This window comes from Phaenicophaeus curvirostris, chromosome 6 (genome assembly GCF_032191515.1).
Source record: "Phaenicophaeus curvirostris isolate KB17595 chromosome 6, BPBGC_Pcur_1.0, whole genome shotgun sequence".
Classification (NCBI taxonomy): Eukaryota; Metazoa; Chordata; class Aves; order Cuculiformes; family Cuculidae; genus Phaenicophaeus; species Phaenicophaeus curvirostris.
Genome location: NC_091397.1, coordinates 27,716,582 through 27,740,495, shown reverse-complemented (window position 1 = coordinate 27,740,495; position 23,914 = coordinate 27,716,582). Strand labels below are relative to the sequence as shown.

The window sequence follows — 23,914 nt, the reverse complement described above, 5'->3', positions numbered from 1 at the left end:
TGTCCTATTTTTTAAAAACAATATTTAGTTTATAAAGGCAACACCCTTACTTTTTTAATTTTTCACAAGAATAAGTTCTTCCTTCCCTATGTAACAAACCTGAAGGTGCCACCAGTCTTGCGGAAAGGGAGGCTGTTCCTCCCTGAGAAACCTCTGTATCACAGAGACAGGGCAGGAGTAGAAATTCTTATCTGAAGAGAGATCAGAAAGGAGTAATTGCATTACCCAGCCTTTTGGCACCAAACCTTGAGAGTTGAGTTTCTTCTTTAAGCTTTCTCCTCCTTGGAGATAAAGCCTCCTTCCACAAACATCTCAAGAGCTCTCAGATCTCATCCCCCCTTGCAGGAAGCAGTTAAGACACTCAAAATTAGTCAACATGACTGCTCTGTCTAGCAATCTGGATTTAGATAATGCTATTTACTTACAGCCTATTTGGAGAAGTAAAAGTAAAAACAAGCATATAAGAAATAGATTTCCATAGGTATTACTAAATATACATTGCCCTAAGAAAACCCTATTTCTCAACCGACAGCTGTATAAGTGATTGCAAAGTTTAACCACACACTTCACTATGCATACACAAAAAAGAAAAATTTTAAACCCCCAGAATTTATTTTTCCGCAGGCACAGTTATTAGTCTAATTATGCTTTGTTAACAAGCCCAATCTCTTATTCAAGGGAAAAAAAGATTACACAACTTCCTCATCTCCCAGGCCTCCAGCTCTCTACATTTGAGCTTCCAGGCTACAGCTCAGGCAGCCAATTTAACCGAACTTGTAGCAACCCGAGATAAAATTTCAAATTCTTCTTTAAAAAAGCAGTCATCTCTCTATCCAGCTTCATTTAACTACTATTTTTTCTAACTGTCAACTGAATTATCCATTCAACTTGCATGTTCACTCACTTCCAATGTCATCTTCACTGACGAAACACTACTTTCTCAATCAACCTAATCCTATCAGCCCCACCTGAGTGACCCATTATTTCTGTGACCTGTTGCACTCTAAGTCAAAACTGTCTACTCTCCAGTTTCTTGTCATCTCTCCACAATTACAGTGCTACTGAGGTGACACAAATTAAAGCAACTGTAAAGCTAACCAAGCACATCTGCTTTACTGGAGGCTTTATTCATATGTGACACAAATAAAAAATTTTCAGAGCCAGAAATTATCTTCAAAGAGCTGTTCCAGACAGTTTGGGGGGGAAAAAAACCAAAGAAAAAAGCATCAATTCCCTAGTTAAAAATATTGCAGCACGCTACTTTTTTAGTGAGGCAAGAATACTTGAGGCACTTTAAAAAACCCTACCTCTTTAAAGTCAATTGAAATGTAAAACACTCCAAATAATCATGAGTTTGGAAATTTTATAAAAACATCTTCGAGCGTACCCCTCATAAAATTATGTCATTTTAAACACACCAGTACCTGAAACCCTCCCCACTTTCCAAGCTAGCAGTGTACCTAATTACCCTTAGTGCTACAATAAATCCACATTTCCAGCATGCATTGATCTAGCTTCATCTTCTTATAGCTTGAATTTAATATTCCATGTCTGTTAAATTTATGCAGCCCGTTACTATTTCATATATAGGTATTTACTAATTGGAATTAAGTCACTCCTCAGCCGTTAAGTTAAACATGTTGAGCTCCTACAAAACCTAGCTGTGTTCTTTTTCCAGTACCTCATTCATTCCTATAGCTCTTCCCTGAACCCCCTCCAGCCTTTTACAGTCTCTACTGAACTAGTTTTCCAGGCCCAGTTACACTAATGCAAACAGACGTAAAATACACGTTTTAACTCCATGACAGTCTTTGATCAAACAACTTTTTTTAGCCAAGCACCAACTACAAACGGCCGCACGTGTACACCCCAGAAACTTATGTACTTTACCAGCTTTCACTCACTTTTTCCTTGCATTTAGGTTTTGGAAATATATTGCAGGAACCATGGTTATTTCCTCCCAATTGCATAGCTTCAAATTTGTGTTTGCACAGCTATATTTTGCAAAGCCAGACAGGCTGTTTTACAACAGTAATTGATTTATACTTCTCCTAGTCATCTGTCATCTTGAAGTTGCTTGGATTTTATCTCAAGTAACATATAAAAGCATGAATCCGCTACCATGGAGTAAGGCCAGGAACTAGTTTGCCAAGCCTCAGTGGTCTTCGCTTGCAACTGTGGTATCAGCCGATATTTCTAATCCGTTCAATTCCTTAGATTTACTTCGTATTACTACGGGCTTATGTTTAAATAATGTGAAATATCGAAGCTCTAGCCTTGGGCCAATACCTGGTCCTTCTCAAGAGCTGATTTCTCAGGAAGTCATAAAATATTTTCTTGACAGCACCCAGCTTCCTAAAAGAAGCAGGTCACTATCTGTCACCCTCTACCCCCCAGCATACACATCCAAAGACTCCCCTTACGCCATCCTCCAGCCTCTGAAAAGTCCACTTACGGAGTAATGAATTACTAGAAAATATAACATTCAAGTTGAGGAAGATCTTTTAGTCGCAAAGCAGGAAACTAGGCAAAATTAATTAATCAGCTCCCTACTCTCAGCACTCTTCAGACTGCTTGTCTTGGCTTTTAGGAAGACATACACAGTGACTTACACCAAGCACACAACTTCTAAGTGTGGCTTACATCAAAGCAGCACATTACTGCAACTGCACCTAACCAGGGAAGCATAGGTTCACAGGGATGGTGAAAAGGTTACCCATAGTACAAGCTGCATCACATCTTTCCAGGGCGAGCTACATAGTTTTGTCAAAGTAATTCTTGAGAGACTGCCCTCCCACACAAAGACAGCCAGAGACTGTTGCAGCTAAACCCATCTAGAGGACAAAGTAGTCACAAAGCTTTTCATGGCAATCCATGCAAATTGATGATGAAACGTCTAAAACCGAGCTACTTCTGACTTAAGGACATCAAGCACTTTCCTAGCAGGGTGGGACACTACGCCCTTTAGGACTCCAGACTTTCATCACTTTCAGTTAATGTTTTTACACAGTCACACTGAAAACTTGTAATCTTTGGGATGCCAAAAACTTACATTGCCATTGACTAATAAGCATTAAACCATTCTTGATGGTGACTGCATAGTGCTCTTCAGTAAACACTGACTTTATAAGATTTGCATGAATTTAAATATTATCCTTCTTTCTTCCTCCCCTTCCCCCCATCTGGAAAGAATTATTCTGCAAGTCAAATGACAATCACTTGACTCATACAAAACAACATGAAACCAAGACTGTCAGTAGATTTCTACCACATCCTTTAGGGGTTTAGTTTGGTTTCACATACTAAAACATCGAATGGCTTTCATAATTTTCAACAGATAACTTGACATTAGCCATACCACAAACACAGCAGTGGATAGTTTCCAATAACGCTTAACTGATTTTTTTTTTGTCTGCTCTGAAGAAAGAAAGCCTCCTTTTATGATTTTATGCAGAAATAAAATATGCCATTTTTAAGCCTATTTAGGCATTCAACTATTCTTAGACTTTTTTACCCCTCCTAGAACAGTGTTATGCAAAAATCAATGAAGATTCTATGATTCTAAGACAGCATGCCAGTCAAACAAAAATGGCTGAAACTACTCTACAAGTAAATCTGGAATAATATTAAAGTTTAATCTCATTCTATGGTGTTTCATAGTTTCCAAAACAAATAAATGAATCAATGCTTTTGTGTGTCCCTCCACCACTTCTTGTTTGTTTGTTTTTTAACTATAATTTTTATTTAAATAAGACACAGGAACTTCTATACTGAAAAAATACAAAACAAAAGCCACACATTTCCTTGTGTAAAGCAATATTGTGTGATAGCTTTGAATACTGTTCAGCACAGTGGCTAAAAATAACAGTACAACTATGTACAAAACTTTAAACAATATTTGACAAATTTCTACAGCTGGATGTAGAATACAATTGAGATAACTGCTGGGAAATTTACATGGCAAAGCATTAGCTTTAACACTTTTGGTTTGAAACCTTCAAATCTGCTAAGAACAAATGTGCAATTTAATTAATATTTAGTTTCTCGTGGAAAAAAAATAACAGAACACCTAATTGCATTGCAAATATTGTACAGAGTTCATCACTGATCTAAAAACCACTCATTGTATTCCCTGGCAAACTAACACAAATAACTAAGACTACGATTTCTTATCTGGACATAACCAGAGCATAAAAAGGTCATCATACTGCTATGTTAAATCTAGAAAGAAAAATATTAAAAGGAATCAATACTCATATCACAAGTATTTTCTCCCCTTTATTTTCAGTCTATGAAATATATAGTGTTTTCAACTAGGCCTGAGATTAATAGGGTTAAAGATGGCTGCTGTGTTTCAAGGTTTTTCACATGAAAATAGTTACAGACCTCTCCAATATTTGCAGCAAAGGGAGCCAAAAAATCAGTGACTGTTTTACAGGCTGTAAAATCCACCTTGTAACACAGTATTAACAAAACCTCAGTAATAAAAAGTAAATCCTGATCTCCAAAGAAAGCACATATTTAGTGAGCAGTTATTGGCGGCTCTCACTCCCCCTCCAATCTCATCTTCAAAAGATGAAAAAAACATAATGGGGCAAGTTTAAATGCTCAGTAGCTGCAGGCTACTAATCTCTTCAATTCCTGGAAAAGGTGAACCTTAGGAGCAGACAGCATAAATGCAGTTCCACTGAGCTGAAAGCAATAGAGCAAGAACATAAAGTTTATTTTGCCTGTGGGGTCCTCTTTCTTTGTATCACAGGGAATTATCTCTGAAAGTAATGCTCCTCTTGTTCCAGTACAAAAGAAGAGCACCACTAACCCATTCTTGCCGTGTAATATTTTGAGAAAGTGTCCAGCCTGCAAAACCAGGATTATTCTACAAGGATTTTTTTTCTTTATTCACACTCAAGGAGGGAGAAAACACACGTTTACACACACAACTTAAGTAACTGAAAGTTATGGGAGAAGTTTTGATTAAATAACATGAACTTAAAACTATTGTTTTCCCCACCCCCTCTTAGAACACCCACTTGCTACTTTTGGACTTCAATCCAAACATAGTTACTCACTACATAAATAAAATGCTGTTCATCTAACACTGCCTGACAAAATCTGAAAACCTATTTCCAACCAGCAAGTGAATGAACATTTCCAAAAGAGAAACTAAACATTAATTTGAAATTTAGACGGTAACAGTAGCATTTCACATCCTTAACTGCCAACAAAAGCATGAGAGAAAATCCCCATCACCCCCTGTGAAACCTGAAAGAATTTCTGTCCTAAAACAAAAACATTGTCTTTCAAGATCCTCTCACACAAAACATGGAATGTTTCTCATGTACAGCCTAGTACTGAACACTTTATTTGCAACAGGTTAACAGTCATTAACTAAGCAACACCTGAAACCTTTAAATGCCACATTTTTACATATATTGAAATGACAGTAAATGCAACAGTTGTTTTACTTGTAAGCACATGACAAAGTGATATACATCACAGATTTGCTGGTTCTCCTCATGTTCATCCATGTCCAGGGTTATCATTTGCCTGGATCTGAATGCACTTATTCCAAGAAAGTGGAATGTAATGAGGAAGTATTAATGCATAAAATAAGAAAAGGCAAAAGAGTGATGTTCCCTCTTTAGCTTTGTAGCCATAAAATATTTTATATCCCAATATGATATACATTCCAAGTTACCTGAGTTTTACACTTCTAGAGAAGTACCTGAAGCTAGGCCATAGGGTGGGCTCTGTGCAACTGCTGTGGCCGTTCTTCTTTTTTTTTCCTTTTTTTTTTTTTTGCATTGTGTGTATTATAGAAGTTAGAAACATAAACACCTGGATCAATTGTAAACATAATCCTGAAGTACAGTATTTTCCATAGGACACAACACAGCAAGACATTCTCTATTCAGACAGGCAACTTTTTTTTATATATATATAGAGCTTATTTATACTGTAGAATTTGAAACAGAACACAGGACACAGTACTAATCTGGTCAAACATACTATGAAATGCATAGTCTCCACTTAAAACGCTTAACGATATATGGATTCTGCAGGCATTACTGCTTTCTCACAAAAAAATGCTTAATATGAATTCTGTCCCTGCCAAGAACAGCATCAATATATTTTTCTTCCAAATGCTACTAAGTGTTCTGTGTTGTTCTGAAAGGTCACCACCTCATGCAGATATATCTGAACTATTATCTCCTCAATCCTTGTCTCAGGGCAGAGGCCTGCTCTACCTCGGTCTAGATTAACACATAGCTCTGAGGAGAGGAATGGTCTTCAGTCTGTATTTCTTGCAAAAGCGGTTGCTGCTGTTGGGACGGTTGCTGTACCAGGACCTCTGTAGAGTCCATTGTGCTGGTGTCATCTGACAGAGATGAAAAAGACACTCGAGACGAAAGCTGCTCAACAGTCAGGGTGCTCAAAGCTGTGCTTTGACCAGAGTTTGGAGAGTTCTTCAGTGTCAGGTCTGAAGCAGGAAAGAGGGGGCCCAGAAGTTTTACAGGACAGAAAGCTGATCCAGTTGGGATGAAATTAACCTTGTTTTTGTCAGGGCATGAAAAGAGAGGGGCTGAGACAGGCTGACGAGACCTACAAGAAGAAAAGAAATTATATACCTGGCCAATCAAGATGTTTTATACATCATGAACTTTGTGGTTCTACACGTTGCTAAAATGTGAATGACAAGGAATGGGATTAATTGGACAGAGAAGCAAACATCTTCCATATTGGTAGTCAGCTAACTGATTCACAGCATTAGAAATATTAATAGTACCATCCCAAAAATGACTTGATAGTTACTGGATAAACATGCAACTTAAAGCAAGAAAAATCTGTAGTACATAAGCACATCAAAAAATGCCACAGTAATTTGGTATAGCACAAATCTTCCTTAATAAAAACAATAGAGCAACACCACAGTTCATCTGAGAACCTCCACAAAATAGACCTCTCCGTTCCCATTTTCCGTAATTTGTCTGGAGGCTTCCTCCACAACCCAACACTGCTCCTTCACCATCCAGCAGGCAATGAATGCTGTTAGAGCAAGAAACTTCCCTTCTTTAATTCTTTCATCCACAGGAGCTAAGCATGCAACCTCGACAGCACGTGATCAAACACTGCTGCGTCTAGGGGAAAAAGACATGATGTCCAAGAGTTTAATTTCCAATTTCTTGCTCAGCAAAAATACTGAGCAAAGTATATGCAATAAGTATACTACTGTCTACAAACACTTTACATAGGCTTCATTCCATTTTATATGCATTTTAAATGCATCAAAATGTAACCTATGCTCAAAATAGATGAAGAATCATGACAAGGAGAATTTTTGTTTTATGCCATGAACATTTAAAAAGTTAATAAAATAGTTTATGTAAAGAGTTTTATAAATGCTTATGAAATTAAATGTACCTTATCTTTTCTGCTTGGATTTTTGTTGCCTTTTATAAATGCACAAAAAGAGTTCAAGCATAAAAGACTCCATTTCCTCTTCAAACCAACGTGAACACTTCAACTTCTCTTCTGTACAAACTCTAAGAATAGTTTTCTCCTGAAAAACTCATCAGCTGGAATAGTTTATTCATCTGCAGTTGATTAGGCTCAGTAAACAGGTTTACTGCTTTGCAGATACCAGCTGATATAAAAGGCATTACTTACGACATTTCCTCAAAGACCTTCACTCGCTCACATCCCTCTGGGGGCTCTCGTTTGAACATGTAGCTGTTGTTTGGTTTGGGAGATGAGGCATACTTGGGCAACGGTGAGCTACTCCCACTGTCTGAAAATTTAAAGCAGTTATATTACTAGAGATTGAGAGTGCTTTTTAATTAAATTTGATTTCCAAACAAGATGCCTTTTTTCACAGTTTAGCCATTATGCTGGTTTGCTTCTACCATAATGCTTCCTTTATTGCAGGTTATGTCTAACATTCTTGTATAGCACATTTCTTCTGCATAAAAGCTTCAGTGTGGCAGTAATCTATCACATAACAACATATAACAGGAGGATATTTTTATCCAGAACACTGCAATCGGAACAAAGCAGAGCTGTGACCTTGGAAACAAACACATTCTTTATTATGTATTTCAGAAAACATAGATGAACAAGGTAATATGCATAATACATGAAGAAGAATTATGCGGTAATGATATCATGCCTTCTCACTGTATAAATACAGTTATCAAAAATGTGTGTATACAGCATGTATCTTATTTTAAAAACATAATTCTTCACTGGAATATTGACCTCATTAGTCTCATGAACAGCTCAGCAGTTGCAAAGAAACCAAGCATGTTTGTAACACAGGTACTGATAACTCATCATTACAATGCCCTACCTTACTTGCTTCACAATTGTGAAGCTCTTTCAGTATTCAAAATAAAATGTCCACAATTCAATTGTCTCATCACTACTACCTGTATGATATAGTTACTCTTTATAAGCCTAGCTGTCTGTGTATATTTTATGAGATGCACTTAGGACTACAGGTATAAACATCTTGGACACAGGCAAGAGGCAGATTTTTTTTGTTCTTCCTGAAAACTGAAGACAGAAGGCTCAGCTCTGTTATGGCAGAAGCACAAAGATTTGAAAAATTAAGACTACAAATGGGGTCATTTTAAACACTCATCTTAACACCATGATATTTAAAGTATTAAGGAAATAAAGTAAATAAAAAATAATTACCCACAGAAAATTATCTTTTTGCAGTGACTTCTACTTTTTTCAAAGAGCAACACCTATCTAGGGCTAGTATTAGTGGTTCCCTATTCTCTGCTTGGGCTTACAATTAGAAAAAATGAAATAGCAAGGTTAAAGAGGATCCCTCAACTTACAAACACACCTTATTTGGACGGAAACAATTGCTCTTGTTTCAGCTCCTTTTGACTCTTTCTACCAACGTGGGGTAGCTTACTGTTTTTAGCTCAGATACCTTTGTTTATTCTGCTGCTCTTCACATGTGTCTTTTCAACAACAGTGGAAAAGCACCCAAAGCTTCAAGCACTATAATCTAGATTCAATGAAGCATATAAGGCTGCCTTTAACAGCCTGCAAACAGTAACTACATAAATATTTGTATAACCACGTCTCAAATATAAAGGCTAATCATTAGATGTTTTGAAACATCTCTACTTCCTCTTACAAGACACAAATCTACTCAAATGTCACACTTCCCTTTTGAGATTTACTATGAAAGATATGAGACAAAAAAAAACCAACAAACCAAAAACAGTTGAAGTGAACCTCAGTAGCGTATTGATTCTTCAGCTCTTTCCTGCTGTAGAGTGAACACAGAACTTCTCTTTACAGAATTTTAGGTGTTAACTGTATGAAGGCAGAAAGAGCTAAGAGACAACACATTTGCCAAGCTGAGAGCATGATGGTCCTGTTGGCATCTTTCCACTGTTGGCCCATACAGCTCATTCCAAACACAGAAATCATTAACAGAACGCAGTTTGTTTCCTCATTCTAATATTTAAAATTGAAGATCCAAGTTTCTATTTAAAAAGTTTGAGACAAAATGTGCTACTGTTCATTCCACCAAATAGTGGAAAACCGTGGAAGTACATCCAAGGCAAGAATCAAACTGAATTCAGAGTTAAGTTAGTTCTTGGAAGAGTTAGGGTCTTGTCTAGCCAGTTCAGTTTTCAATCAAGTTTTTGGTTTATTTAGCCCTGTCTGGCTGAAGCTTTCTAGACAAGACAGCTGTTAAACAAGTAAAAAAAAAAAAAAAAATCATCTATAATTTAACCATTCTGCTTCTCTCTTTACTTTCCCTGCTTTTAAAGCTTAGTAACACACCCCACACCAGTATTTGAAAAATATGTGTGGTTATTAGGAGGCTCGCAGATACAAGCTTGGTGTTGGATCCATATGTACAGCAGCAGTGTGAGAACAGATGAAAAATAGGCCATGGGTTTAAGTGGCAAGGGGTGGAATTTACAGCTTAAGTCAGTCTCCACTTGTGTACCCTCCAAGCTCTTAAGTGCTAAATTGTCACATTATGAATCCTTAATGACACTGCAAGTGCATGTTCTCAAACTGAGCTATTCACACTTTTTGATTTTACTTTTTCAGAGGCTGCAATGCACCAGCTGTCAGGTCAAAAAAGCACGCTTGCATCTTCCAGGCTTCCACCAGTAGGGTGTGCTCTGCTGGTGTATTTCGCCCAATTTTGACCAAATTTCATTACAATGACAATGATTGAAGATTAACAGATGTAACCTTTAAAGTGAGTTTTGTTACCATAAACACATAGCAGACAATATGGAGCCTTATTACACAAAACTGCTAAAAAAATATTCCAAATGGCTCTATTCTGTTATCTAGAAAATGCTGAAGATTGTAATTGATTACAATCGATTGTAATAGAAATGCTATTTTAACTAGAAGACTTAATATCACAAAATTTAGCTTGCTTATATTACAGCAACAGAAGAGGCAAACTAAAAAAGAGTCTGTGAAACAGTTTTCTGAGTGACAGAACTTGAAGTAAACAAGAAACTTTGCCAGCAAGCCTTGGGATTTATTTGTATAGGTTCAAAAGTACCTTTGTTTCTTAACTATCCAAAGATTTCCCATAAAATTTTCATTTTAAAAACTATGAAACAGATTCCTAGAAGTTAAAAAGTATCTTCAGTTATTCTTCATAAAGATGTTGCTTGTAACAGCCTGCTAACAACAGTGAGAATACACAATTGCTACACTAAAGGCAGGTCTTGCCAAACTAACCTAATCGCCTTCTATGACAAAGTGACTCAACTACTGGATGAGGGAAAGGCTGTGGATGTGGTCTTCCTGGACTTCAGTAAAGCCTTTGACACAGTTTCTCACAGCATTCTGCCTGAGAAACTGTCAGCCTCTGGCCTGGACAGGCGCACACTCTCCTGGGTGGAAAACTGGTTGGATGGCCGAGCCCAGAGAGTGGTGGTAAATGGTGTGAAATCCACCTGGAGGCCAGTGACAAGTGGGGTTCCCCAGGGCTCAGTGCTGGGTCCAGCCCTGTTCAATGTCTTTATCAATGACCTGGATGACGGCATTGAGTGCACCCTTAGCAAGTTTGTGGACGACACTAAGCTGGGTGCAAGTGTTGATCTGCTGGAGGGTCGGGAGGCTCTGCAAAGGGATCTGAACAGGCTGGACCGCTGGGCTGAGTCCAATGGCATGAGGTTTAACAAGGCCAAATGCCGGGTCCTGCACTTGGAGCACAACAACCCTATGCAGTGCTACAGACTAGGAGAAGTCTGTCTAGAAAGCTGCCGGGAGGAGAGGGACCTGGGGGTGTTGGTTGACAGCCGACTGAACATGAGCCAGCAGTGTGCCCAGGTGGCCAAGAAGGCCAATGGCATCTTGGCTTGTATCAGAAACGGTGTGACCAGCAGGTCCAGGGAGGTTATTCTCCCCCTGTACTCGGCACTGGTGAGACTGCTCCTCGAGTACTGTGTTCAGTTCTGGGCCCCTCACCACAAGAAGGATGTTGAGGCTCTGGAACGAGTCCAGAGAAGAGCAACAAAGCTGTTGAGGGGGCTGGAGAACAGGCCTTATGAGGAACGGCTGAGAGAGCTGGGGTTGTTTAGCCTGGAGAAGAGGAGGCTGAGGGGAGACCTCACTGCTCTCTACAACTACCTGAAAGGAGGTTGTGGAGAGGAGGGTGCTGGCCTCTTCTCCCAAGTGACAGGGGACAGGACAAGAGGGAATGGCCTCAAGCTCCGCCAGGGGAGGTTTAGGCTGGACGTTAGGAAAAAATTTTTCACAGAAAGGGTCATTGGGCACTGGAACAGGCTGCCCAGGGAGGTGGTTGAATCACCTTCCCTGGAGGTGTTTAAGGCACGGGTGGATGAGGTGCTAAGGGGCATGGTTTAGTGTTTGATAGGAATGGTTGGACTCGATGATCCAGAGGGTCTCTTCCAACCTGGTTATTCTATGATTCTATGATTCAAAAGTATCTAAATCAAAATCTGTGAAAAACGGGTTACACTACCTATTTTTGTATGAAAAAATCAAATTTAATCTGCTTATACCTTAGGATGCCTTTGAACTTTACCTCTGTCACAGCTGCTAAGTATGCTGTGTAGCACTCTGAATTATAGTCTCAAGAACCACAGTGTCATAAAACAGATCTAGGTTTAATGCAGCAAGGCAGTAACATACCTTGCAGTAGGTTAATACTTGAAAACAAGATCATAACACCAAGTGCTATTAAAATACCTTCTCTCTACCCTTCCCTCTCTACTCCAGTCAGTGCCATACAGTTTCACAGCTCCATTTAGACCAGTATAGTCAGCCTTTTCTGAAATTTAACTTTCACTTTCTTTTGAAAAATTCAATAGAGCTAGCAGCTTCTAGCAAAAATGTAAAACAAACAGCTGATACAGTCCAAAGAGCAGCTGTGAGTGCCTCAGGCCAAAGCACAGCTTTGCACAAGAAATAGAAGATGCTTTAGAAATGTAAAGCAGTGCTGTGTCTATACAGAGAGGTAGCTCCTCACTACTCGTGTCTCTCAGTCGAACTGCTAACCTTTCTTTCCTATTCAGGGACACAGTCAGGAGCAATCATAAAGCTGATAATTGTATTTTTTAATGGTAAAGCAAACTTATTGCCATAGAGAGAAATATAAAACCTCAACTTGAGGAAAGTAACAGAAAAAATGTCTTGGGTTTAAAATGTCTATATTTCGTCATATAAAGCATTTTTCAAAACTTAATCGGCCTCACAGCAAACTCAAAACAGTTTTGTTCTAGCATCACAAAAACTTTTAAAATGAAGGTATGTAAAACTTTGAGTTTGGTTTTATAGAACTTAACGTGCACAACAGATATTTATACACTGCCTCCCAAAACTTGCTGTTCCCTTATAGTTTCTACCTATGTTCTTCATTTATTTATAATTTAACTGTTTTGAAGATAACACTCTTATTCAGAACAACTGGCCTGTGGGACCTTAATGATAAGAGCAGAAGGCACCTTTCTGACCATACTTTTACAGCCTCTGAGCAAATTACTTTCTGCTGGAAAATATCTGTGTGTTTTCTCATTTCTCGTCTTTAAAGAACAAAGTTGTGATGAGCAGTTCAAGCTTTTATCTTTCCTAAGCACAGTATAAAGTACCTTAAACTAATTTAAAAATGCAATTATATTAACTTTACAAGGCTGGCTGTTTATTATTGTCACCGATAAACTACTACTAAAACAGAATTTTGATAACGAGCATTAAAGCTAGTCTTGAAAACCAACATCCACAATTAAGTATCTACTCATTGTGAAGTTCTGCAAAAATTTTACTGCAATTAGTTGTTCAAAAATCCAGAATGGGAGATAAAAACCCTTGAACAGCATGAAGAAGTTTAGATGCACTATTCCAAACCACCTTCATTTGCTACTACCAATAAAACACCGCTGAAAATTCCAATTACTGCGACAATTGACTACTGACTGGAAAAAGGATTATTCTTTTCATTTCCTTGCTTTGTAATTTAATGTTTATAATCAGTACATATAGGAACAAATATACATTCCAAGACATTTTTCCGTGTGCTAGTACTGTAGTTGATGTCTCTGTTGTGACTTAGTCTTGACAACACATTACAATTTTCATCCCATCGAAGCCCATGTTTCCAGCTGACAAAAGACTTAAGTCTAGCTAAGCAGAAGCCCAAGAACAATTTCATCGATAAACGCTTTGTGAAAAAAATCTGTATTTTTACACTGCTGCCTGTATTTTCATTCTACTTGTTCTGTCAGCAACTCTTAGTTACTGAAACTCCAGCTGACTCCCTCTATGAAACCAAACATTTTTGTTGTCATTGAAAAAAATGCATGATATTGACATACAAACACAGAAATCGTTCAGAAATTTGGGGTTGTTATGCAACATACACAAATAATTACTCTCCATCCAATTGTTCAAACTCATATCTGAGCTCCCCACCAAATAGCTGCAAGTGGAATGTAAGGGTTTAGAAGCAGAATACGTTTAAAACAGTCCAAAACTTCATCGTCACCATTTTAATCGGCAATTAACTCACCCACAATGGATACATAGTCTACCACAAATCTTCCTGAAACCTTTTTTCAACAAACATGTTACAGTGAATTCTTCACATTAAAATCTTCATATTTAAGACTGTTTGCTGTGCTCCTCTGACGTATTTATGGAAGATGTTTGTGAAGTTTCACAAACAAGAGGGAAAAAGATATGTAAACAAACAAAACCAATTTTAAGATAAATCCTTAATCCCTCCACAAGAATCAAACAAAACCAAAAACTGATGTAATGAGTAAAATGAAGGTAGTCGTAAAAGCAGGACATCACATGCCTCCCATAGGTAAAGGCAGGCCATTCTACTCTCACCTTTATCCCGGTCATAGAGTAAATCTTCTGTTGAGCAAGGACTCCCATCCTGAGATTCAGGAGGGCAAAAGGGAGAGACACATGGTGAATGACTGCTGCAGCTGCTGCTGCGTTCCTGGACAGACGGAGTCTGAGTGTCAATGCTTCGTGTACTACTACTACGATAGTGAGCAGGTAATGGGGCCCGTCGACCATCAGGGATATCCAAAGGCTGCAAGAGAAACAAGCAATTCTGGTTACAGAGAAAAGATCAAAACTTTAATCCATGCCAGCCTGTAGCACTTATACCTGAAGAAATGAGGCAAGATCTTTAAGAACAGCAAACAAGCCATTTTTGACAGAACAGCTTTTAGACAAGAAAATAATGCAATACAACTGACAACATACAGTAATTATGCTGAATGCTGCAACAATGTGTAGATGTTCCAAGCCAACTATACTCTCTTACTGCAAAACTAACACCAGAATGCACCTCAACACATGCTAACATAATGTTTGTTGGGGTTTTTTTTTTCTGATATTTTAAAAAACAAACCTCCCCAACAAAAAGAACTCTAATTATACTTAGTAATACAATTTACAGTAAAGGTCACTGTTGCTATGAAGGAAAAACAAGTACCCTGACAGATACCACATTTGGATAAAAGGAAAAGTAGAAAATGTCAAATCCAAGGGCATACCGTTGCCATGATAACCAATGGAATTACAATTTTAAATGAAACAATCCAAGTTTTTGTCAGGAAGTCATAATTCTCTAGCACACCTCTACACCCCATTCTTCACTTCTGTAGGTGGCCTCTGACAAAACAGCAACTAAGCAGATGAGGCACAGACTTATGTAACGTTCACAAGCTTTGTCTTGAACCAAAGCTAGTAAGCACTGCCTGTTCATATCAGCCTCTTTGGCACTGTCCACAGTGATCTTGCATCCAATTTTGCAATATACCGCGTAGACATGTTCTCAGTAGTAGACTGGCATGCTCTACTTACTTGTCCTTCCCAGGGGAAAATTAGGTTTATCATAAAGACAGCAAGAAATCAAATAAGCATTATAGTTCTGCTTAAAAGTGAACGGGACGGGGGGTGAGGTGGGGAATACCTGTAAGATTTAAATATCATTTCTATCCTGATTGCAGTGTGGATTGTATTCAAGCCATAGAGAGTAACTTAAATCATAGAATAACCAGGTTAGAAGAGACCCACCAGATCGTCCAACCATTCCTATCAAACACTAAGCCATGCCCATTAGCACCTCGTCCACCCATGCCTTAAACACCTCCAGGAAAGGTGACTCAATGCTACAAAAAATTAACGTGTTTTTCCTTCTCACCTCAAGTGAACATTTTTATTTTATTGCTTTCCTCTTCCCCATATATTCCAAAACTATAACAGCTTGTTCCACAGCCTAAAATGCAACCCAATGCTCTTTTGCTAGCAATGAAGACATGTAACCTATTGGTCAAGTCCTACATTCTCCCCTGTTCAGCAACAGTCTATTGAAAAATCCACCGCATATTATCCAAAGAGGCAGACATAGCAGAGCAGGAAGATCTTTTTTTTTTTCTACTTGTGAAACTTCCTTTCACATTTCAATTAAGAGCTGAGAAATACACTGTGAAGAGAACACTACAGTTGCTACATCAAATGCCAAGAAGTTTGGACACAGCTGCGTGGCCTGTTCAAACAGCTCAGTACACACTGCATATGCATTACAACATGACTACATGTTGCTATTCCCATCACCCTTAACAGGCCATGACTCATTTAATGCCTAAGATAGACCTGAAGCATTATATCATTTGTTACACAGACAGAAGAGAAGTAGAAAACAAGACTGGAGCTGTAGAAAAAAAACACAGCCTCAAAATTAACCTAAGCAAAAAAAATAACTGCTAAGCAGAATGGTGTTTTTATTTCTGCCTCTCTCTGCCACAAAAACTCTGTGAAATGACAGGAACTCATCTGAATCAACCTCATTCTTTTATGGCATCTTTTCTGGATGCCCATTCGGCATAGAAGTGATCTACAAAAGTCATCGGCCTTCACAGATGCAGGAAGACACTATGGGAGCTGCACTTTTAATCTCCTAAAATGGCATGCAGTATCCTGAGTTACCTTCAGAATCACATTAGACAAGCCTAATGGATTTGTTTTTCTCCATCCATAGAGTGCAGATAACATCATCTTTTTTCTCACATAGGTGTGATAGAAAAAGAACAAAATGTAACACAGTCCTACTATACAGAAGCAAAACCAAGAAATCCAGATGTCTGACCTCAAAGCAAGATTTAATAGTGAGCATTAGGACATGCATCTAATAAGGAGAAAACAAAACTGAGCAGCTACTCATTAAGTGCAAATACTACTCTCTGCATAACAGGTAAAGCAAAGATTCCAGGGCTGGGGGGGAAAAAAAGCACTAAGTGATTACATAATTAAAGACTTCACGATAACACAGATGTTCTTTCATACCTGTTAGAACAACAGTCTCATGCAGGCAGGAAATATATCCCAAATGTTTTAACCTCCACTGAATAAAAATTTTAGGTACAAAAAGTTATCCATGTTTTCAGTCTTGCCTCTAAATATACACACAAGCAGAAAAATCTAAACATTTGTCACTCTTTCAAAGTAAAATAACTTCTAAGGTACAGAAAATGCCTGTGAATATTTCAGATTATCGTGCTTCTGTATCTTTAATTTAGTATCAAATCCAAGTTTTGACAAATGCATAAAACTTCATGAAAATAGCAACTGAACTATTCCACTTTTTAAAACTCTAGTGTATTAAACCTGATCAACGACAAACAATGATAGTTCAGAAGTTTCTCTCCACGAGTCATCCCTCGACTATTTTAAAGACAGAAGTCCTAATAACCTCAGAACATAAAAAATAGGGTAACTGATTTGGTACTGCTGCTATTAGTTTTCATAGTGCTCAATGCATGAAAATGAAATAGAAATTACTGCATCCTATATATTGGGGGGGGTTGTTTGTTTGGTGGTTTGGTTTTGGGGGTTGATTTCTTTTGCAAGAGTGTTCTCTCATGTACTAACCTTATGCCAAATGCATTCTGACATATCATCTGCCAGCCCCTACAGGACAGTATGTTCTCGGACACTGCCACATACAACTCTGATCTCCCTGCAAAGGTATTGAAATGCTCGATTTGACGACAGCATTGTGCTTCTCAATACACCATTAAAATTCTCCACATTGTTTTCAGCATTGATCTTTTCAGTGGAAAAAAACCCAAGAACACCCTTTTTAGTTGCATCAGGAATGCTACTATGACATAATACACCAATGGGAGCCTTAAAAATCATCTATTCTTCACAAGTTTTACATCTACTTGGGAGGGAGCTACTTGACAGCAAAGCATTCAGTGCTTTTCATTAGATTCTGTTCTCTAGATTGGAGAGAGATGCACAAAGGCAGACGTGCTTCTTCTGTCTAGTACCAATTAATTCATCATTAGATAAGGTACAATTGCAAGTAATCACAATGCATTGAAGGTAATATATTGAATGTAATGAAGGAGCGCTTGGGAAAAAACAGACTTTTCAGATGAAGGATACAAAGATTTAAGTAAGGATCCTCTGCATCTGAGCAAATTAGAATCTTAGCAAATCTTGCTATTTACTTTCTATAGCACTGGAAATCAGACAAGAAATACTAGTAATTTCACTTATATTGTGCAACAGTCCCTCAAAATTGGTTCACTTCTAATTACTTCTGCATACTTGAGTGATTTAGTATGTTTTTCACCTAACAGCAGACCTATGATTGTGGCCATGTCCAGCTACAGGGCATGTTTTCACAATGCATTTTCTAAGAGGGAACTTCTTATCCCCCACTCCCTACAGTAACTCCATTATCTTATTGTACTGAAGCCATCAACATTTGTGTTGTGGGGTCACAATGGGACAAAGAACAAAATCCTGCCACAACTTAACAAAAGGCTGATTCCCTATGGCCGGAATGGAGACACACCATCACAATTTCCTGGAAAACTGGTCAAAGTGTTTTATAACAGGGAAGAAAACATATCCAGGATTTTTGAATAAATACATTATAAAATTAAAGTTTATTCATAGATCTAAGGAGAAAGAGGCAACTAAGAAATTACTCAAAAAAGCCAACTTTAATTTAGTATTATGAAAGAAAAATGAGAACACCTTCAACTAACTAAATAAGATCAATGATCTGAAAAAATATACGCATGCATGACTAAGCTGAAAAAAAAAGGAAGTATTTGGAATGTTTTGACCACTTACAATGCAATCCTTCTAAAATTTTATGGTCAATTAGATTATTAAAAGGTATTGACATAATGACATTACCACATCATCAACTATCTATGTGAAAGAAGGAGAGATTCCAAATCAATTTGTACCTTTTTTTTAAGAAGTAGGGTTATGAAAATTCAAATCAGCAAAAGGGAAAAGCCTGTAACATCATACCCTACAAAAATTGAAAACAAGTCTAAAAAATATATTATATTGATTTGTTATCTGAACACTCAGCAAGGAAGTATGAAACTGGGAGGAAAGGCTCACTGGTTGTCCATTTTAATTGGGAGCTAAATTAAAAAAAGTAATTCAAGTAATATTCGTAACACTACTTTAACGTTAAGCTTATTTTTGCCCTATGTATAACCTAGTCTGACTTCAATATATGAACTACGAAGCAGTTTGTTAAAAGAAAAAGAATCACAAGTTTATACTGAAGACATGAGAGACTACGAAAAACATCCAAAACACTAGTCTAAAATTTTAAAAGATAGCAGAACTAAAATGCATTTTATTTCACTTAGGACATCCCAAATGTGGTTACAGACATCACAGAATCACAGAACCACCAGCTTGGAAAAGACCTCTTGGATCATCGAGTCCAACCATTACTATCTGCCACTAAACCATGTCTCTGAGCACCTTGTCTACCCGTCTTTTAAATACCTCCAGGGATGGTGACTCAACCACCTCCCTGGGCAGCCTATTCCAGTGCCCCATGACCCTTTCTGTGAAAAAATTTTTTCACAATGACATGAAAGATGAAGTACCTAAATTTGGAGGAAAAAAATATTAGGTAGTGAGCCGCACCTAAAATAACAGTAATATTCCTTCTCAGTGTTTTTAGTAGGTTGTAATGTTATTCCCCAAATCTTTCCTGACAAATGAATACAGATTCACAATCAGGCTCAAAGCATTTCTTGCAGCTGGATAGATCAATTCATATGAAAATGAAGGCTTGAACAGGCACTGTTAAAACTGTGAAGTAAACATGGAAACAGGTTAAGAGAAACCAGCAGAAAATCTAGATGCACATCAATTTTACAAGCGAGTCTATACAGAATTATTTATCCTTCAGACATCACTCAAAACAATCAACTACCTTTAATTGCTATTTTAAAATACTTCCTAAATATCCAGAACATTACAGCAAGAATGACAGAAATTTGAATAGAAAATTATTGACCCGGCAGTGAAACTTATGAGTTTTGCTTTCGTTGGTTTATCTTTTGTACAGTCATTCTTAATCTTTCACCCAGCTGCCCCAACTACCCCCCCAGGCTAAGAAGAAGCTAAACTGCTTTATTAGGAGAAAGTTCACCAGCAGTAAAATTGACTAAATCACTATTAATATGATCTTCCATAAGTAAACTATGAGAGCTAGTAAGCACAAAGACAGTGCTGGGAGTCCCACTTCACATCCCACTAGACCAGACTTTACAGAAATTAACAGCTACATAACAGGAAACAACCCTCTGCCCACAAAGATGGACTTGACATCAAGGGCAATGTCTAACTTGTAACTTTCTTTAATGTCTGAAGATTGTCTCCAGCTAGGTGTTTGGACGAAGGGTTCACTATTGCTGTGGTTGTGTAAACTTCTGAGCACTTCTGGCCCCAATCCAACAATGCACGTAAGTATGTGCTTAACTGTTTTGCTGGACCAGAGCCAGTACATTCAGTAACTTACTAGACTGAGTTCGGCATCCCAAGTAATAAGCTGTTAAAGCCCAAGGACGACGTTTACGAAGATGATAAATAAATTAAATGTCCTCTAACCATGGGAGATTACAGTCCTAGCAATAGCAACACTGTAATACATACCTTTTTATACTCTCTTTGGAGATGGCGTAACAAGGTTTATTGATCTGGGGTTTCTGTTTCGGTGTGCGTGTTTGTTTTTTAGTTTATTGCTCTATTACAACGCACCCCCCCCCAAAGGGATAAGAAAACCTTCAGAAAGCAAACATAGCACAAAAATTCTACTATTACAGTATTTCATTCTGAAGATTGCTTTATCCACACAACTAAGTCTCTGGAAAAGCCAAGACTATTCCAAAGCTTAAACTTATTGGTGAAATGAAGGGCTACAATTACCAGGTTTTGGAATCTTAAATCTCTGATTAAAGTTTTATATCTTGACTTGTACTTTAATTGCTACTACATAATCATTCACAAGAAAGGAACCTGTATCTTGAAGACGATGAGAACAAGCAGTAGAGTAGTTTATCCCACAGCAGAAAATCTTCATTCTCTATTTTGAAAACAGTGGCTGTAAATCAAGGATCCCACACCATTGGTCTTATCTAAGCACTCCAGGGCTCCTCAATGACAATTTCAATACTCCAGTTCTCCCACATAAGCAAAGCTTGCCTGTTTCTCAGTATTTCCCATATGGAGACCTCCCATGACAGATCACAGCGTTTTCATGGAAGTAAAATGGTTCACATTCAGTTTATGGAAGAAAGGCATTAAAACTAAAAAGCAGAGCATAGCACAGGAAACTTGAGTCTTGCCTAAGAAAAAGATTGCAAAATAGAGCAAATTAATTAATCTCCTGGTCTCTAATTACTTACTATTATAGCCTTAAGTATCCAAATTTTCAAGCACTTGAATTTTATGCAGAATCTTTCAAGTTCTCTACAGAAAGGGCATTCTCAAAAGTATGTTTGGTCAGAAGCTCTCTAAAAAAAACCAAACATCACCTTAGGACTCTGAAACAAATTTTTCAAAGAAAGTTCTTTGAAGAAAAGTATTTGTAATTTCAACCACAAGGAAAGTTACTCATGAGGAAGGTTTCCCATGTGTTCAGAGATTATGAAGGAAAAACAACCATAAATGTCACTATAACCTTACCTTGGATACTTCTTCTTTTCCACTGTTTTCCTTAATGAATACTTTTTCCAGTTCGGGGCTTATTCCTTCTACATTACACGGCACGCGTGAAACAGTTGATTTTGGCACTGAAATGTTTGACAGTGGCATAGGGACTGATCTGGAAATAGAAGCCTAGAAGGTAGAGAGCAATATGATTTGAAGTTGGAAAATAGAAAAAAATTAAATGTAGGAAGAAGCTGTATATTAATTTTGCCATCTAGAAAATCATGCTTACTTGGAAACTTAAAATAAAAAGAAAAGTTTGCATAAATCAAAGGCCACTAGAATCACCTCCTCTTAACTCAAAGAAGTGCTCTATAATGAAAACATTCTACTATTTCACTTGCCAGTACGAAGGCAGGTATATGTACTTTTCAGATGTGCAGATTACAGAATACACTGTGGGTAGATGGGGAGCATATGGGGTGCTGATGCCGATGGTTTAACTGGGATCCAAAAGGCAGTTCCCAATATTGCTAAACCTTAACCACTCAACTGAAATACTCACTTAATGCACTTCTATTCCCTTTTGGTTGGCTTTAGTGAATGAAAAATAAAGCATTCATTCTGAACCTTTGATTTCACTATCTTACAGCTTCTCAGAAATTTGTGTCAAAGGTCTTAAAAGAAATCATTTGGAGTATGATCAAGCATGTAAATAAATACAAGTATGGTTTTCAGAAAAACCTGTTGGACTGGAGCCATTCCAACAGGAACCATTCGGACCAGTTTACATGCATCTTGCACGGCCAACCGTGATCTACCTTGGTTGCAGACACACAGCATAGATGCGCCCACGCTGACAGGCATTAACAGTTTTCACTTTCCAATACATATTTTGCTCTTGTTCACAGAATCACAGGATGCTTAAGACAAAATGTAAAAATCTTTTTGAGTTCTTGTGAAATGAACCTTGCACGATGCCCAGCTCCAAAGGTGCCTGTCACTTGTGTGGAAGCATTCTCTGACTCTCAAAAAACATACTGCCTGCAGGACAGCTTCCCACAGTGGCATCAGAATGGAAAACTTCACTGGCCTTGTCAGAGAACACATTCTTGAGAAACGAAAATGTTGCATAAGCCATGACAAAGTGAGCTCCAAGTACTAAAGAATGTTCCTTCAAAGCACAGGTCCTGGGTATATTTCAGTCTGTGTTGGAGACTGTGACTAAGAAGAGTGTGGCAAAGACACCTACAACAGCTTACTTTGAGATGGAACGCAAAGTCCTTTTCTGTATAAAATGTAGTGGGATCCTTTGTTACAGAGACATAAAAGTTTCACGAAGAATAGCAATTTCTTGTATGTCTTCATCACAAGACTGGGTTTTAACCACCAGATTTTATCAGAACAGAAGGAGAACATAAAGGATCAGCCATCACAGCTCAACCTCTTCTTTCTAAAACACTGCCCATTTAAAAGGCAGTCAGTAAATATAATGACACGACCAACATTTCAGGAGTTCAAACAGTGGCCCGTTAGTAACATGGTGACCAAGCTAAGGATCCATTGTAGGTGAAATTTAATCAGGACTTGAATGTCTGCACTGTCAAATGAGACAAGATTAACTGCTTTCTAGAGGTGGCTTAAGGTTCACAAAGTCATTGACTGAACTTTAAAACTTGTAACTGGGTTTCAGTTTCGCTGGCAATTTGTAATGGCTAGAACAGACACTGCATGGGGCATCCCCCAGTGCACTCTACTGAGATTCTGGTTTATGGTCAGGTTATTTGGCCAAACCTGTTCTTCATATGTGTTAGCATCGTTATAATAGCAGAAATATAGATATACTCAGAGCATAGGCAAATTTTTATAATTTGTGAAACATGAAAATGATCTGAAAACAAAAATTGTCTTAGCCAGGCTAGTGTTAAAATGATCAGCTATATTAAGATTCAGCTAAATTCACACAACACTTTGAAAAACAGGTAAGTTATAAGACAACAGAAAACAGATGTCAGACTAGGATCTTGAGCTTAACCTCTCAGAGAGGAGGATATCAAATCCACAGACCAATGGCCAGAGACAAGTCTTGTCATCACAGTGCCCACTGGTACAGAACACAAGAAAGGTGATCAACATAACCTAGACAGAAGAGTTTGCATCCTAAAGTTTATGTCCGATTTATGTTTCAGAGTAAGTCACAGTGTCTGGAACAAAAACAGGCTGGTGATGACAGCATTTTCTCCAGATAATACAACAGAAAACCTCAAAATATGCTGTAATAACAGTACTGTAACATAGCCACTGCAATCACAAATGCTCACGGTAGAAGACAGGATCCTGTATTGACAACGATTCTGGACTATTATAACAACCAACAGGAACATCCTAGACAAAAGCATGAAGAAAAAGATGCTTAGCCTGTAGTGTGACAGTTCCTCTA

General features: G+C 37.9%; 1 protein-coding gene across 4 annotated transcripts in view; it reads right to left on the bottom strand.

Annotated features, from left to right (window-relative positions):
• Nucleotides 1-4,871: 4,871 nt before the first annotated feature.
• The window catches only part of GLCCI1 (glucocorticoid induced 1), a 56,801-nt gene continuing 37,758 nt past the window's right edge, over nt 4,872-23,914 (bottom strand). For 2 of the 4 annotated variants that reach the window (XM_069859685.1, XM_069859684.1), the window contains exons 5-8: nt 21,511-21,663; nt 14,362-14,572; nt 7,669-7,789; nt 4,872-6,603 (exon numbers count right to left, since the gene is read on the bottom strand). In XM_069859685.1, the coding sequence (XP_069715786.1) occupies nt 6,255-6,603; nt 7,669-7,789; nt 14,362-14,572; nt 21,511-21,663 (834 nt within the window). In that variant the 3' untranslated portion in view covers nt 4,872-6,254. The remainder of the gene's footprint in view (nt 6,604-7,668; nt 7,790-14,361; nt 14,573-21,510; nt 21,664-23,914) is intronic. The other 2 variants (XM_069859686.1, XM_069859687.1) reach the window with 1 other exon arrangement.